The sequence below is a fragment of the Callithrix jacchus genome, chromosome 3 (assembly GCF_049354715.1).
Source record: "Callithrix jacchus isolate 240 chromosome 3, calJac240_pri, whole genome shotgun sequence".
NCBI classification, from domain to species: Eukaryota; Metazoa; Chordata; class Mammalia; order Primates; family Cebidae; genus Callithrix; species Callithrix jacchus.
The window spans coordinates 75,792,823-75,808,868 of NC_133504.1; the positions used below are offsets into that span (position 1 = coordinate 75,792,823).

At 37.1% G+C, this 16,046-nt stretch overlaps 1 protein-coding gene and 1 long non-coding RNA gene across 15 annotated transcripts in view; one reads left to right on the plus strand and one right to left on the minus strand.

Annotated features, from left to right (window-relative positions):
• LOC118152210 (uncharacterized) overlaps positions 1 to 5,401 on the minus strand; it is a 37,213-nt gene extending 31,812 nt beyond the window's left edge. Inside the window, exon 1 of the long non-coding RNA XR_008480065.2 lies at positions 5,268 to 5,401. This is a non-coding gene — a long non-coding RNA (uncharacterized LOC118152210). The remainder of the gene's footprint in view (positions 1 to 5,267) is intronic.
• The window catches only part of TRPC3 (transient receptor potential cation channel subfamily C member 3), an 85,384-nt gene extending 70,099 nt beyond the window's left edge, over positions 1 to 15,285 (plus strand). For 8 of the 14 annotated variants that reach the window (XR_013532922.1, XR_013532923.1, XM_035293019.3 and 5 more), the window contains 2 exons: positions 11,521 to 11,596; positions 14,438 to 15,285. Coding sequence is in view for 11 of the 14 variants with exons in the window: in XM_035293019.3 (XP_035148910.2) it covers positions 11,521 to 11,596; positions 14,438 to 14,580 (219 nt within the window). In the remaining 3 variants the exon portion in view is untranslated. The remainder of the gene's footprint in view (positions 1 to 11,520; positions 11,597 to 14,437) is intronic. The other 6 variants (XR_013532924.1, XM_035293020.3, XM_035293021.3 and 3 more) reach the window with 1 other exon arrangement.
• Positions 15,286 to 16,046: the final 761 nt, after the last annotated feature.

Here is a 16,046-nt window from a genome sequence, read left to right on the forward strand (position 1 = left end):
TTATTGGTGTAGACGAATGCTTGTGATTTTTGCACATTGATTTTATATCCTGAAACTTTGCTGAAGTTGCTTATCAGTTTCAGGAGTTTTTGGGCTGAGGCAATGGGGTCTTCTAGGTATACTATCATGTCGTCTGCAAATAGAGACAATTTGGCTTCCACCTTTCCTATTTGAATACCCTTTATTTCTTTTTCTTGCCTGATTGCTCTGGCTAGAACTTCCAGTACTATATTGAATAGGAGTGGTGAGAGAGGGCATCCTTGTCTAGTGCTAGATTTCAAAGGGAATGCTTCCAGTTTTTGCCCATTCAGTATGATATTGGCTGTTGGTTTGTCGTAAATAGCTTTTATTGCTTTGAGATACGTTCCATCGATACCGAGTTTATTGAGGGTTTTTAGCATAAAGGGCTGTTGAATTTTGTCAAATGCCTTCTCTGCGTCAATTGAGATAATCATGTGGTTTTTGTTTTTGGTTCTGTTTATGTGGTGAATTACGTTGATAGACTTGCGTATGTTGAACCAGCCTTGCATCCCTGGGATGAATCCTACTTGATCATGATGAATAAGTTTTTTGATTTGCTGTTGCAATCGGCTTGCCAATATTTTATTGAAGATTTTTGCATCTATGTTCATCATGGATATTGGCCTGAAGTTTTCTTTTCTCGTTGGGTCTCTGCCGGGTTTTGGTATCAGGATGATGTTGGTCTCATAAAATGATTTGGGAAGGATTCCCTCTTTTTGGATTGTTTGAAATAGTTTTAGAAGGAATGGTACCAGCTCCTCCTTGTGTGTCTGGTAGAATTCGGCTGTGAACCCGTCTGGACCTGGGCTTTTTTTGTGTGGTAGGCTCTTAATTGCTGCCTCAACTTCAGACCTTGTTATTGGTCTATTCATAGTTTCAGCTTTCTCCTGGTTTAGGCTTGGGAGGACACAGGAGTCCAGGAATTTATCCATTTCTTCCAGGTTTACTAGTTTATGTGCATATAGTTGTTTGTAATATTCTCTGATGATGGTTTGAATTTCTGTGGAATCTGTGGTGATTTCCCCTTTATCATTTTTTATTGCATCTATTTGGTTGTTCTCTCTTTTCTTTTTAATCAATCTGGCTAGTGGTCTGTCTATTTTGTTGATCTTTTCAAAAAACCAGCTCTTGGATTTATTGATTTTTTGAAGGGTTTTTCGTGTCTCAATCTCCTTCAGCTCAGCTCTGATCTTAGTAATTTCTTGTCTTCTCCTGGGTTTTGAGTTTTTTTGATCTTGCTCCTCTAGCTCTTTCAATTTTGACGATAGGGTGTCAATTTTGGATCTCTCCATTCTCCTCATATGGGCACTTATTGCTATATACTTTCCTCTAGAGACTGCTTTAAATGTGTCCCAGAGGTTCTGGCACGTTGTGTCTTCGTTCTCATTGGTTTTGAAGAACTTCTTTATTTCTGCCTTCATTTCGTTGTTTACCCAGTCAACATTCAAGAGCCAGTTGTTCAGTTTCCATGAAGCTGTGCGGTTCTGGGTGGGTTTCTGAATTCTGAGTTCTAACTTGATTGCACTATGGTCTGAGAGGCTGTTTGTTATGATTTCAGTTGTTTTGCATTTGTTGAGCAGTGCTTTACTTCCAATTATGTGGTCAATTGTAGAGTAGGTGTGATGTGGTGCTGAGAAGAATGTGTATTCTGTGGATTTGGGGTGGAGAGTTCTGTAAATGTCTATCAGGTTTCCTTGCTCCAGGTCTGAGTTCAAGCCCTGGATATCCTTGTTGATTTTCTGTCTGGTTGATCTGTCTAGTATTGACAGTGGAGTGTTAAAGTCTCCCACTATTATTGTGTGGGAGTCTAAGTCCTTTTGTAAGTCATTAAGAACTTGCCTTATGTATCTGGGTGCTCCTGCATTGGGTCCATATATGTTTAGGATCGTTAGCTCTTCTTGTTGTATCGATCCTTTTACCATTATGTAATGGCCTTCTTTGTCTGTTTTGATCTTTGTTGCTTTAAAGTCTATTTTATCAGAGATGAGAATTGCAACTCCTGCTTTTTTTTGTTTTCCATTAGCTTGGTAAATCTTCCTCCATCCCTTTATTTTGAGCCTTTGTGTATCCTTGCATGTGAGATGGGTTTCCTGGATACAGCACACTGATGGGTTTTGGATTTTTATCCAATTTGCCAGTCTGTGTCTTTTGATTGGTGCATTTAGTCCATTTACATTTAGGGTTAATATTGTTATGTGTGAATTTGATACTGCCATTTTGATGCTAAGTGGCTGTTTTGCCTGTTAGTTGTTGTAGATTCTTCATTATGTTGATGCTCTTTAGCATTTAGTGTGATTTTGGAATGGCTGGTACTGGTTGATCCTTTCTATGTGTAGTGCCTCTTTTAGGAGCTCTTGTAAAGCAGGCCTGGTGGTGACAAAAATCTCTGAGTACTTGCTTGTTCGCAAAGGATTTTATTTTTCCTTCACTTCTGAAGCTCAGTTTGGTTGGATATGAAATTCTGGGTTGAAAGTTCTTTTCTTTAAGAATGTTGAATATTGGCCCCCACTCTCTTCTGGCTTGTAGTGTTTCTGCCGAGAGATCTGCTGTGAGTCTGATGGGCTTCCCTTTGTGGGTGACCCGACCTTTCTCTCTGGCTGCCCTTAGTATTCTCTCCTTTATTTCAACCCTGTTGAATCTGACGATTATGTGCCTTGGGGTTGCTCTTCTTGCGGAATATCTTTGTGGTGTTCTCTGTATTTCCTGCAATTGAGTGTTGGCCTGTCTTGCTAGGTGGGGGAAATTTTCCTGGATGATGTCCTGAAGAGTATTTTCCAGCTTGGATTCATTCTCTTCGTCCCCTTCTGGTACACCTATCAAACGTAGGTTAGGTCTTTTCACGTAGTCCCACATTTCTTGGAGACTTTGTTCATTCCTTTGCGCTTTTTTCTCTGATCTTGGTTTCTCGTTTTATTTCATTGAGTTGGTCTTCGACTTCAGATATTCTTTCTTCTGCTTGGTCAATTCGGCTATTGAAACTTGTGTTTGCTTCGTGAAGTTCTCATATTGTGTTTTTCAGCTCCTTTAATTCATTCATATTCCTCTCTAAGTTATCCATTCTTGTTATCATTTCCTCGAATCTTTTTTCAAATCTTTTTTCAAGGTTCTTAGTTTCTTTGCATTGATTTAATACATGATCTTTTAGCTCACAAAAGTTTCTCATTATCCATCTTCTGAAGTCTAATTCCGTCATTTCATCACAGTCATTCTCCGTCCAGCTTTGTTCCCTTGCTGGTGAGGAGTTTTGGTCCTTTCTAGGAGGCGAGGTGTTCTGGTTTCGGGTGTTTTCCTCCTTTTTGCGCTGGTTTCTTCCCATTTTTGTGGATTTGTCCGCTGGTCGTCTGCGTAGTTGCTGACATTTTGATTGGGTCTCTGAGTGGACACCCAGAATGTTGATGATGAAGTATTTCTGTTGCTTGGTTTTCCTTCTACCAGTCTAGCCCCTTCGCTGTACAACTGCTGAGGTCTGCTCCAGACCCTGCTTGTCTGGGGTGCACCTCTAGCAGCTGTGGCACAGCGAGGGATGCTACCAGTTTCTTTTTCTGCTATCTTTGTCCCAGGATGATGCCTGCCTAATGTCAGTCTTTTGGATATAGAGGGGTCAGGGAGCTGCTTGAGGAGACAGTTTGTACTTTATAGGGGCTTAATTGCTGAGCTGTGAGCTCTGTTGTTCATTCAGGGCTGTTAGGCTGCTATGTTTGATTCTGCAGCAACAGAGCTCATTAAAAAACCCTTTTTTTTTCTCAAATGCTCTGTGTTGAGGGGTTTGGGCTTTATTTTTGGATGTCCGTTGAGGTCCTGCCCAGCTAGGACGCAGACTAGTCACTGTTTGGCTGCCGAGGCTCTGCCCTGCTGTTGTGTGATTTGCCCTGTTCCTGCAGGCTCTGCTGTGGTCTCCGCCACGCCCTGGGGTGGAGTCTCTCTGTTGTAGTGGGTTGCCTTGGCAACGGCAGGCTGCATCAGCAGTGGGCGTGTATCTCAGTAGGGACGGGTTGCCTCGGCAACAGCAGGCTGCGTCAGCAGTGGGCGTGTATCTCAGTAGGGACGGGTTGCCTCGGCAACGGCTGGCTGCGTCAGCAATGGGCGTGTATCTCAGTTGGGGCGGGTTGCCTTGGTAATGGTGGACGCCCCTCCCCCTCAGAGCGTCTTGGGCCGTCTGCCCGGGGCTTGTTTGAAATCACGGTTTTGTTCGTCCCACTGGGCCAACCCTAACGCTCTGTCCCTCTGATCCCCTGGCTGGCCCACTGTCCAAGTCTAGCTCAGTCTCAAGTCCAGCCCTTTCACGTCTCCGGTTGCCAGTTCAATGGGGCACCTGGACAAGCGCGCCCTGTGGGGAGCGCTGGGTAGGGCCGGCCGCTGCCACCCCAGCTGCCGGCTTTGCCAGGCGGAGGTTCTGCCTGGCGTCCCGCGTCTCCTCTTCACTTGGGAATTTCCCCATTCCGTGGGCAACAAAGATCAGTCTGGAAATGCAGCTCAGACTCACCTTTCCGCGGACACAATGAGATCTCCAATCCTGGGTTGTTCTCACAGCGCCATCTTGAGTCCTCCTCTTTTGCCCAGTTTTTAATTGGATTACTTGTTTTTTGCTGTTGAGTTGTTTAAGTTCCTTAGATATTATGGATATTAATCCCTTGCCAGATGCATATTTTGAAAATATGCTTGATATAATCTCATTTGTCTATTTTTGCTTTTGTTACCTGTGTTTTTGAGGTCTTATCAAAAAACTGCTTGCCCAGACCAGTGTCCTGAATCATTTCCCCCATGTTTTCTTCCAGTAGTTTTATCATTTTGAGTATTACATCTGACACTTTATTTTGAAGTGATTTTTATATATGGTGAGAGATAGAGGTCTAGTTTTATCCTTCTGCATGTGGATGTCCAGTTTTCCCAGCACCATTCATTAAAGAGACTGCCCCTTCCCCAATGTATGTGCTTGGTGCATTTGTTGAAAATCAGGTAGCTGTAAGTGCTTCTTGGTTCATAGACAACTGACTTCTCACTTTGTCCTCATATGGCAGGAAAGGGACAAGAAAGTTTTGTGGGGTCTCTTTTGAAAGAGCACTAATCCCATTCATAAGGGTGGAACCTAATCAACTCCTAATGCCATCACATTGTGGGGGGCTTAGGATTTGAACACAGGAATCTGGGGTGAACAAAACATTCAGTTCATAACAATGAGCGATAACAATTGTTTAGTTGTTAGAGATTTTTTTTCATGCAGCCTGATTACAATAGATAAGACTTACCTTTAAAAAAATTTCAGAACTTGGGGGTGGGTGTGGTGACTCATGCCTATAATCCCAGCATTTTGGGAGGCTGAGGTGGGTAGATCATCTGAGGTCAAGAGTTTGAGACTAGCCTGGTTAACATGGTGAAACCTGTCTTTACAAAAAAAAAAAAAAAAAAAAAAATCAGAACTTGGTCTGTTAAATAGGAATTTTCTTTCAAAGTGATAGCCCTTGGAATATACTAATGGGGCTATCACAACTCAGAATATTTTTAGAACATCTTTAAAGAATTATTTTTATAATTAGTCCATAAGACCCAAAAAATGTTTCATTTTTTTCTAGTTACAGAACTTAGCTAATTATTCCTATTAAGAAGACTTAGTGCCATCACTTTGCATTTTTTTTCAGAAATGATCACATCCAACTTCAACAAACATGTAGCCATCACCAATAGGGTTATCACCTTACATGTTTTATATCCAAATGAGGGTTTTTTTCCTCCAAAACAATTTCTTCAAAGACAGAGATTCAAATATGCCCCAAAGGGCCACAGAGGAAGATTTTCAAAAATGTTTTGATCAGGGCCAGACATGGTGATGCAGTTCTACAACCCCAGTGCTTTGGGAGGCTGATGTGGGAGGGCTGTTTGAGTCCAGCAGTTTGAGGCTGCAGTGATCACATTACTGAACTCCAGCCTGGGTCACAGAGCAACACTGTTTCTCTCAAAAAAAGACAAAACTACCAAAAATGTTTACATCAATGGTGGTATTTATATTAAAATTAATTTTTAATAGCATGTTGAAGTAATTCTATTATGTGTGTAAAGAATTTTTTTAACTGGGTGTGATTTTTCTCAAGAACATATTCAGGAAGATAGCTATGATTAAGTTTTGCTAATTTTAACGATATTTTAAAATTTATTATAACGATATTTGTGTTTGGTTATTTCAAGTTAAAGGCTTATATCTTAATTTATTTCAAGTACAGATACGCTAAGATATGTTAAGAAATAGAAATTTATTGTGAGCCTCCACAGAAGCTGGACTGTGGGTTCTTGAGTTTTATTCTCTGTTGTCTCTTGCTGGCAGATCTGCTTTCATAGCTGACTTCACTTTGGTAACACCTTTGGCCCAAACAAATACAGTGTTGGATGGTCTTTGGCCCAGGTGGTGGACTCTGGTCCAGTTCATGAAGGATATCATTGATGGGTTGGTTATACTGGAAGCACATGACAAGTTTTCTCTAAATGCGGCAAAATGAGATGTTCCTGAACTCTACTCACAGTGAGCTTCCCGGCACATTCAGGATAACCCCTGTTATACATGATGTTAGGTATACAAATACAAAGATATAGTCCAAGACTTCAAGAATCTCTCCATTGGAGTAAAATGGCAGTGTTGAGGTGAGCGGCAAGGAAAGGAAAGAATAAGTAGACAAATATTCACATAACACTACATGGCTATGTGGTATAGTTAAGCTTATATGTGTAATAGAAATAAATATAAATATAATAAAATATAAATAAAATGGTATGGGAATAGAGAAACGAAAAATAGCTCAGAGAAGTCTGACTATGTGAGGTATGAAAAATTTATCAGGTCCAGAGAACATGAGTATGGGACTTTCAGTTACAGCTGCCTACCTCTACCTATGCCTGAGGACAGTAGCCTAAAGGCGTTTGTTCCAGACTTGAAGAGTCACCTGTTATCTACATGTTCCTGGAACCTGTGATACAAAGAACAATGTATAACCAGTCAAAAGCTTATGTTATTTCAATGTAAATCTTTGGTAAACAATTTAGGAACTGCCTCTTTTTTTTCCTCTAAAAACCCACTAGTAACTGCTGCTGATTCAGGACAACTGGGGAGCACAACTGAATCTGTGCTCCCCAGGTAGCAGTCCTTAAACTTGGCCCAAATAAACTTATATTTAGTTTGCCTGAGATTTTTCTTTAGGTTGATAGAACTGAGAAACCTGGAAGAGAGGATATTTTAAAGTCAATCAATAGGTTTGCAGGTCCCTCTTCAAAAAAAAAGGCAGAGAAAAGTAACAGGTAAAAGTCAATCAAGTAGAAGAAAAAACAAATTTATTTGCTGTTGCCCCAAGGAACATAACTTGGACTGATAGTTATTTTGGCTTCAATACAAAAGAATTGTTTTCTAACAGCTACAGCTGTCCAAAAAATAGATTAAACTAGGTATCTGGAAAAATAGCAGGCTATCAGTCACAGAAGTTCATACAGAAGCTATCTAATGGTAATCTTTCAGAAAGTTTCATGAGCGTTATCAAAACATGAAAGACAATGATTCCCAAGGTCCTTTTCCTGTCTAAAATTTTACTTTATGCGTTTGAGTGTTTTCTATTTGTTTAAATCAGTCTTATCACCTTCATTCACACTTTTTAGATTGTTAAAATTCATAGTACAAAACCTACAGTCAAATTTGGCTTCTCTGTAAAATTAAATGAGAGAATGAATGTAAAAGTACCTGATAGAGTGTTTGACAGTTATTAGTTGAATTTGAATCAGTAAAAAATAGGCAAGTGAAAAGAGAAGCTTTCACTCCTTTTGGGAAGGAAGATATCTAACCATCCTGCAGCTACCCAACTACCCACATCTTATTTCTTCTCCCAGTCTTAATGGAGGGTTGAAAAATGAACTTGGGTTTGTTTGCAGGAAGGACTGTTTGAAGTAAGTACCACCTGGGCTCTTTACCTGGTTACCACTCAGTTTCAGTTTTGGAACCTCTCTCTAGAATTCCCATACCCTGGACAGAGAAAATCAATAGTTTTTATAGAGTTACAATGTCTTCTTTAAAGAATGATTCACAGGCTTGTACCAGGAAAGCTGTATAATTTCTGGAGGTTTGTGGAAAGTGGAAGTTAATCTATAGACTTCTATTGTGTTCATTAGTTAGCAATTTAAGCAAGAGGGAAAAAAGATGAATCTGTTACTGGTCAGTTTAACTTTTGATACTGGCTTTAATTAAAGGATTAGTTGGAAATTTAGTTAAAGCTAATATTTAAAATTGTATTTTTACTTGTTACATATGAGTTTCATGGTCCTTGTTTACAGTACCATCATTAAGGTGGATTTATCAAGATTTGCTTTACAGAAGCATAGATAATAATGAGAGCACCTACTATGTAATTTACATGTACTATCTCTTTAACAAGACACAGTCTAGCATTTCTATTATACAGATTAAGATACTAAGGTTCCAGAGCTTGTTAATGATGGAGTCACAACTCAAATCTACATGATTTGTTCTTACAGCTCACAGTCTCAACGGTGTTAAAGAAAACCAGAGCCAGACAGTAGATAAAGTGGTAAAAACAGGTTTTACTCAGGAACTATTGCAATAGAGGGAAAGAGACCTCAAGGAGAGGGTCTTTGTCACCTATTACACAATAATGCCTTGGGTTTACTAAACAAGCTTCTTAACAGAATGCGGATGGTCAATCTTTGTCTCCTTCTCTGAGCTGCAGATCATTTTAGAATTCTCATGAATTATCTTTCCAACATGAACAAAGGGATGGACTATTACCAAGTAGTGTCATGTGTGGGGAAACTGATTTCTGTCTAACCTCAGGTACCTTCTTGCCTTGTACAGAGGCTCAACTTGTCTCAGCACTACTTGTTACATAGTCTTTTCTTTTCCACCAATTTGTATTATTGCCTTTCAGCTGCTTTTAACTGATATACATAACTTTGTATTTTCATTTTATAGGAATCTGTATTTACTGTCCCCTAAACTTAACTAGACCCCCGATATGTTCACCCATTATAGTGAATTGTTCATATTGATATGAAGTTTCACTGGACTGGGGACTATGTTCACTGTTGTATTTCCAGTACCTGGTGCAGTACCTGCCACAGAATTGGGTCTCAATAAATATTTTCTGAATGAATGAATGAGCCCAGTTTAAGATCCATCTAGCTGTGAATCTGTCCTGGGATGTAGATTCTACAAAATTCAACAGGTTTTATATTTTACAGTGACTGGTAAAATGAGCTTTTCCTTTTCAGTAGCATGGGCTCCCTCAGTCTATTGTTATTCTCTGCATAACATTTTGAGTCTTCCTAGATTCCTCTCTTACCTGACCTTGGCATAATTTCTACTTTCTTAAATATTGGAGTATATATTTTCTGCTCTCACTATGCTTGCATTTTAGTTCAAGTCTTTTTTCCTTTCTTTTGTTATCTTTTATATGTGGTGTTTGTTACATGCATAAGAATATGTGTAATGCAAAATAATGAAGCATAATTACATTTACACTCATGAAACCACTACCGACCTGACAATGATAACATCATCCATCCATTGCCTCTACTTATATGCACCTCCCTACCCACTCCTCTGCCTCCACCTGAGTTAATCCCTGTCTTGAAGTTGGGTTTCTCCTCTTCTTGCTTTAATGTTCTTTTCTAATATAATTTATTACATGTATCAATATTCATAAATATATATTCTATAGATTTACTTGTTATTGATCTTCATAAGAATACTTTCATACTTTGTGGTCTTCTGGAATTTTTCATTCAATATTATGCTTCTAAGATTCATCCACACTGTTGTGTGTGGCTATGGTGCATTAATTTCATTAATGAACATAATAACATTACATTGTAACATACTACAATTTGTCTATTCTTCTTAATATTAGTTTAGATTGTTTCCAGGGTTTTGCTATTTCTGACAGGGCTGCTACAAACGTTGTATGTCTCTTGGTTCACACCTGCAAAGTTTCTCTAGGCCTTATACCAAGATGTAGACTTTCTAGGTAAAAGGGTATGCAAATGTTCAACTTTAAAAGATAATACCACCTGGATGCAGTGGCTCATGCCTATACCCCAGCTGTTGGAGAGGCTGAGGCAGGACAGCATTGAGCCCAGAAGTTTGAGGCAAACCTGTGCAATATAGTGAGACTCCACTTAAAAAAAAAATTTTAATAGAAATCAATTTAAAAACTAAAAAGATAATACTAAATTGTCTTCAAAGTTGTCTATTTAAAGTCATGCCAGTAAAGTATAAAAGTCCCCATTGATCTATATCCTTTCCAACAGTTGGCATGACCAGATTTATTAATCGTTCTCTTTATTAGATGTAAAATTATGTCTTCTTTAGTTAAAATTTGTATTCCTCTGCAGCAGAGTTTGAAATTGTTTTTTAAAGCTTGTTGACCCTTCACATTTACATTTCTGTGAAACATTTATCTTTTGCCCATTTTAAAATTGAGTTATTTGAGTTTTTCTTATTGAATTAAAGTTCTTTATATATTTCGATGCAAATTATTTGTTACCTACAAGTATTACCAATATTTTCTCCCAGTCTATGGCTTGCCTTTTCACTTTCTTTATGGTATCTTTATAAACAGAAGTTTTAAATTGTAATGAAGTTGAGTTTATCAATCTTTTCTATTGTAATCAGAAGTTTTAATCTTGTTTTTTAAAAATCCAGTACTAACCTAAGTTTTATAAATATGCTGTCTTATATAATACTTTCTTTTAAGGATTCAAAAGTTTTGTATTTCACATTTAAGATGCACATGGAACTAATTCTTGTGTTCATGGTGGAAGTAGGGCTCCAATTTAATTTTTTCCATATGGATAAACAGTTATCCTAGAAGAGCATTTATTTAGACTGAAAATAGTCACTGTATATTGCTATTAGAGAAAAACATGTCATATAACAAAATATATGGCATTTAGAAAACATAAAATATAATACATACAGTAATTAGTATATAGACAAAATTTAAAGAAAAGATGTTATAAAGACATACACCAAAATGACAACAGTGATTATCTTTGGATGGTGAAGTTGTCAGTTATTTCATTTATTTATTTTGTTCTTCTCTATATTTTCCAAATTCTCTATATAGAGTATACATTCATATATTTTTCTAAATACTGGGAAATAAGGTAGTACCTATAGGTGATAATGTAGTGTCAGTGTAAATTAGAAACTATTCATTGAAAGAGAAGCCATGAATTCAAATATTCTAGCTTAACTGCTTTTTAAAAGCTTCTTCCATTTCTGATGCAAAAAAAAAAACAAAAAACCAATATTGGTGGATTATGCAGTAAGTCTCAGTAGAAGGTGTAAAAGAGTTAAGTTCTGAAACCTGTGTAATTATTCTATATATAGTTGTATAAAATTTTCCTCCCCTGAGTTGTTTGCTTTACAGGTATGTAAGTTTCTTTGGAAAATAGGATTTGGGGCACTTATGTATATCACTGAAGAGTTAATCATTTATTTTTGCCCAACAGCAGATAATGAAAAGACTTATAAAGCGGTATGTTTTGAAAGCACAAGTAGACAAAGAAAATGATGAAGTTAATGAAGGTAAGCATCTCCAACTTGAGAAACATCCTTTAATAACTATCTTAATGAACCAGGAAAACTTCAAGTTGAGGCATACCTTAAAAATCCAATCCCAGATTACAGTTTGGATGGCTCCAAGATGGGAGGAAGATCTTATACTACATTTCTTTTCTTTTCTTTTCTTTTTTTTTTTAAGACAGTCTTGCTTTGTCGCCAGGCACCAGGCTAGAGTGCAGTGGCATGATCTTGGCTCACTGCAACCTCCGCCTCCTGGGTTCAAGCAAATCTCCTGCCTCAGCCTCCCAAGTAGCTGGGACTACAGGCGCATGCCACCATGCCCAGCTAATTTTTGTATTTTAGTAGAGATGGGGTTTCACCAGGTTGGCCAGGATGGTCTCGATCTCTTGACCTTGTGATCCACCCGCCTCGGCCTCCCAAAGTGCTAGGATTACAGGCATGAAGCACCATGCCCGACCCTTATGTTATATTTCTAAAACATCTTTTAAAATAAACAGTTACTTAAAATATTGATCAGAGACAATTTATGTCTACTCAGAGTGCCCTGATTCTTAGAATGTAAAGACTGACATCTCTCTAGGAGTTTTTTAATGCTTCCGACATAAGGTAGTCAGTAGTATCAGTTAAGTTTTCAATGAGTTCACATTAGTGTTAACATTTTTCCAGTTACGCAGATAAAACAGTGACTACAGAATTCATGTCTTCAGGGAAACCTCTATTTTGTTGTCCAGAAACACATTTTTAACCTGTTTTTCTTGTCTAGTACTTCTCTTTTGAATTTTACTTTCCTCCCTGCCTCCTTACTTTAAGCAAGCTCATTTTTAAAGGCATATTTGAGGCAGGGCATCTATCTGGACTAAACATTTTTTTTACCAAAGTCTAAGGGATAGAGCTAAACATAGGCCCAGAGTTTGAAAGAAATCAATCAGAGAGAAATAAGTTGTCCTAAAAATGGAAACTGTACCTTCCAACACCAGTGAGATGCCACTAGATCTATCTACACTGATAAGAAAGGGCTAAACTTAATAAAATTTTTAATGGGCTTAGAAGCCATTACTTGATTAATATAAGGAATTTCTTGTAAATTTAAATCAATCCAATACTATATGTATATAGAAAAGAAACCTATAAATTTTTAATTCATAACTAGCAAAAATCTAATCATGGTGACCTAGAAACTATCTCAGGAGAAAGGACTGGAATTCGGCTGTAGTTTAGAAAGCAGAAGTCTCATCAATTGTACCCTAACCTCCATGGGGGGAACAAAAGTGAGAAGAATTGTATGACCAAAACAGCATAAAAAAACAAGAAGCATTTCCAAAGCCCTTGCACAAAATTGGAAAATCAATGAGAATTTGGAGTTTTGAACAAAGTTCTTACTAGAAACGTGTAGTGTATAACCTCCTCATTTAATTTATGAGGAAACTAAAGTCTGAAAAGGTTGAGTAACTTATGTTTCCTGAACTGGTAAACTAAACAGTTAATACAACACATAGGTCGTAGTCTCCCATGAGTTGGGAACAAGGAAGAAAGGATAGAAGGTGAAGTGGGGCAGGGAGGTCCACTATGGTACTGAATGGTCTGAGAATCCACTCCTTCCACTGAAGTCTGCCTCATGATTTCAAATGAGATCAGTTTATTTCTTTTATATTGCCATATGCCTCAAGAGCAAGATAATGGTAGAAATATATATACATATATATATATATATATATGTATATAGCCATATGCCAAAGAAAGAACCTTTTTGTGACAAAGGATTCCTCAAATGTTTTCTGTGTATTCCTGAGAGTTAAGATTTTTTCAAATAAAAAGGTTCTGACTTTTATATAAGAGAAGAATATTGAAATTTTACTTTAAAGCATATTAAAGATACCAGGAACTGTTATCAAAGGTTGTGCTTTAAATGCCATTTTACTATAAAAGGCTAAGTCAATGGTTTGAAGAATTATTTCTTAGATTCAAGATAAATTCTTGCTCTAACATTCACTTTTGAAAGTCAGTGGATTTATCTACATTACAGTCACTTTCAAGAGAATCCAGCATTTCTTTTTTTTCTTCCTTAACCAAATACTGCCTCTCCTTGAAGAGAATCCAGTTTTTAATTGCAATATATATAAGCTCAAAATACTGCAAAACTGAATTATGGGAGCAATTGATTTTTACAGCCCAAACTCTCCTATTCTCTTCAAGAGAATAGAGTCTACCCATTGCCAATGATATCATATCTAAACTCCTCAATTGTACTGTTGCTTGTTACTTCCTTATGCATTGATCCTTTGTGCTGGACAAACTAATGTCTTTATGTCCATCGCCACTGCCTTCCCTAATAAACGCTTCCTACTCTTTTTCCTTTCTTTCCTTTACTTCAAATTTGCCTCAAAATTATTTGCCTGTCAGACAGACTGATTCATTTTTAGTAAAGTTTCGTTTTTCTAGGATTCCCTTTGATACTAGCAATGGGAGATGTTTGATGCAGGTGTCAACTTTTATACTTGAAAGAAACAAAGGGACTCCCTTGTAGTCAGAAAGGAGATAAACTGGCTGTAGATCAGTTAACAGAGAATCACCTTATGTTAAAAGGTGGGTGAACAAAAGAACAAGACTTTAAGCTGTGTGTTACTATTAAAAAATATAGCTGGGCTATTTTTATAGATTTGTTTCAAAGGTCAGTATACTTTTAAAGACAGATGTTTCTGAAATATTTTAAAGAAAAAAACTTTGAAGTAGCTACCTTGGAAAATTTATGAAGCAAATACATTGATATTGTAAGAATTTCACTCTTTGTTCTTTTCTAAATCCAAAGAGCAACTTACCAATGACTTTTTAATATCAATGCTACAGGTGAATTAAAAGAAATCAAGCAAGATATCTCCAGCCTTCGTTATGAACTTCTGGAGGACAAGAGCCAAGCAACTGAGGAATTAGCCATTCTAATTCATAAACTTAGTGAGAAACTGAATCCCAGCATGCTGAGATGCGAATGATGCAGCAACCTGGAATTTGGCTTTGACTATAGCACAAATGTGGGCAATAATATTTCTAAGTATGAAATACTTGAAAAACTATGGTGTAAATTTTTAGTATTAACTACCTTTATTATGTGAATCTTTAAAAGTTAGCTCTTAATGATTTTATTGTTTTATCACATGAAAATGCATTTTATTTGTCTGCCTTCACATTACAATGACATACCATTGTGTTGAAAAGCCCAGTTTTACTATATTATTGAAATTTTTATTCATTTTAGAGTAAATGCCACATCTTTGCACTACCTGTTTGCTGCCAAGAGACTATCAGTTCCTTGGGAACAGGGACTCTGTCTTATTAATCTTTGTGTCTCCAGCATCTAGTACAGTGCCTGGTACATAGTAGGTGCTCAATAAATGTTGAAACCAACTGAATTGAACTGCCAACAAAATACAAATAAAAAGTCCTCACTATGTAGCATACCTTCCCTTGTCCAAGTTCTGAAGAAATCTTTTTTTTTAAATAGAAACTGAAGAAATTTTACAATCAGCTATGACTTGGTAAGACATTCTTAGAATTTTAGGTGTTACTGAGAATCCTAGAACCATTGAGCCCCGAGTGAAGAATTTAACAGCAAAATGGGTTAATGGAAAATATAATTACATTATATATTTAAGTTTCATAGAATTATTTAAAACAACACATTAAAGAGTTTTCTAAAATATACACTGCTTTCTGTCTTAGACTTACGTTTATTGTTTTTCAGTAATGTGATTTTCTTTTAAGTTGGGGGTTACGCAGGTTTGTCATTTTGTTATAACTGTCTAATTTCTGCCTCTGCTGCTTTAATGTTAAATGAGATATCAACAGCTCACTTCATATCTCACCCGTGAGCTCCCTTCTGAGTTTTGGTGGGTCTGCTTGTGGGAAGAAATAGGAAAGAGCAACGACTCTAGGCATACCTGGAAAGACATGGCCAAGCATCCCCAGGTGTGTTTAGGTTCTTTTTGAGGCATTTCTTGCCATTATTGCTTACAGTCATTGACATCTTTTTTCTTATCAAAAGATTTCAGTTCTTTCTATATAAAATTGATTGTGATATATCTATATATGCCTTATTACCTAATTGAGCTGAGTGCTGGCAATACCCGAAATGCCTCTTGACTTTAATGGGAAAAGGCATAAAGGCCAATAAGTTCACCAGTCACTTCACAGACTACAAAAAACTCAAAGCATTTTTTTTTAACCAGCTAGCTTTAAATCTCTCATAGAATTATGTTTAGCATCCTGAGTCTCTTCAGTCATTTGCTGTCAAGTCTTATAGGAATATGAATTATGATCATAGCTCAAAGAGTTTCAGAGATCCTTAAAACCAACTAAATACATGCTACTTTAAAATCATTGCTATCACACAGAAAATCTTTCTAGACATGAAGACAGAAATAAGTGCTAAATGGAACTACGTAAATCTCTTTAAAGATTA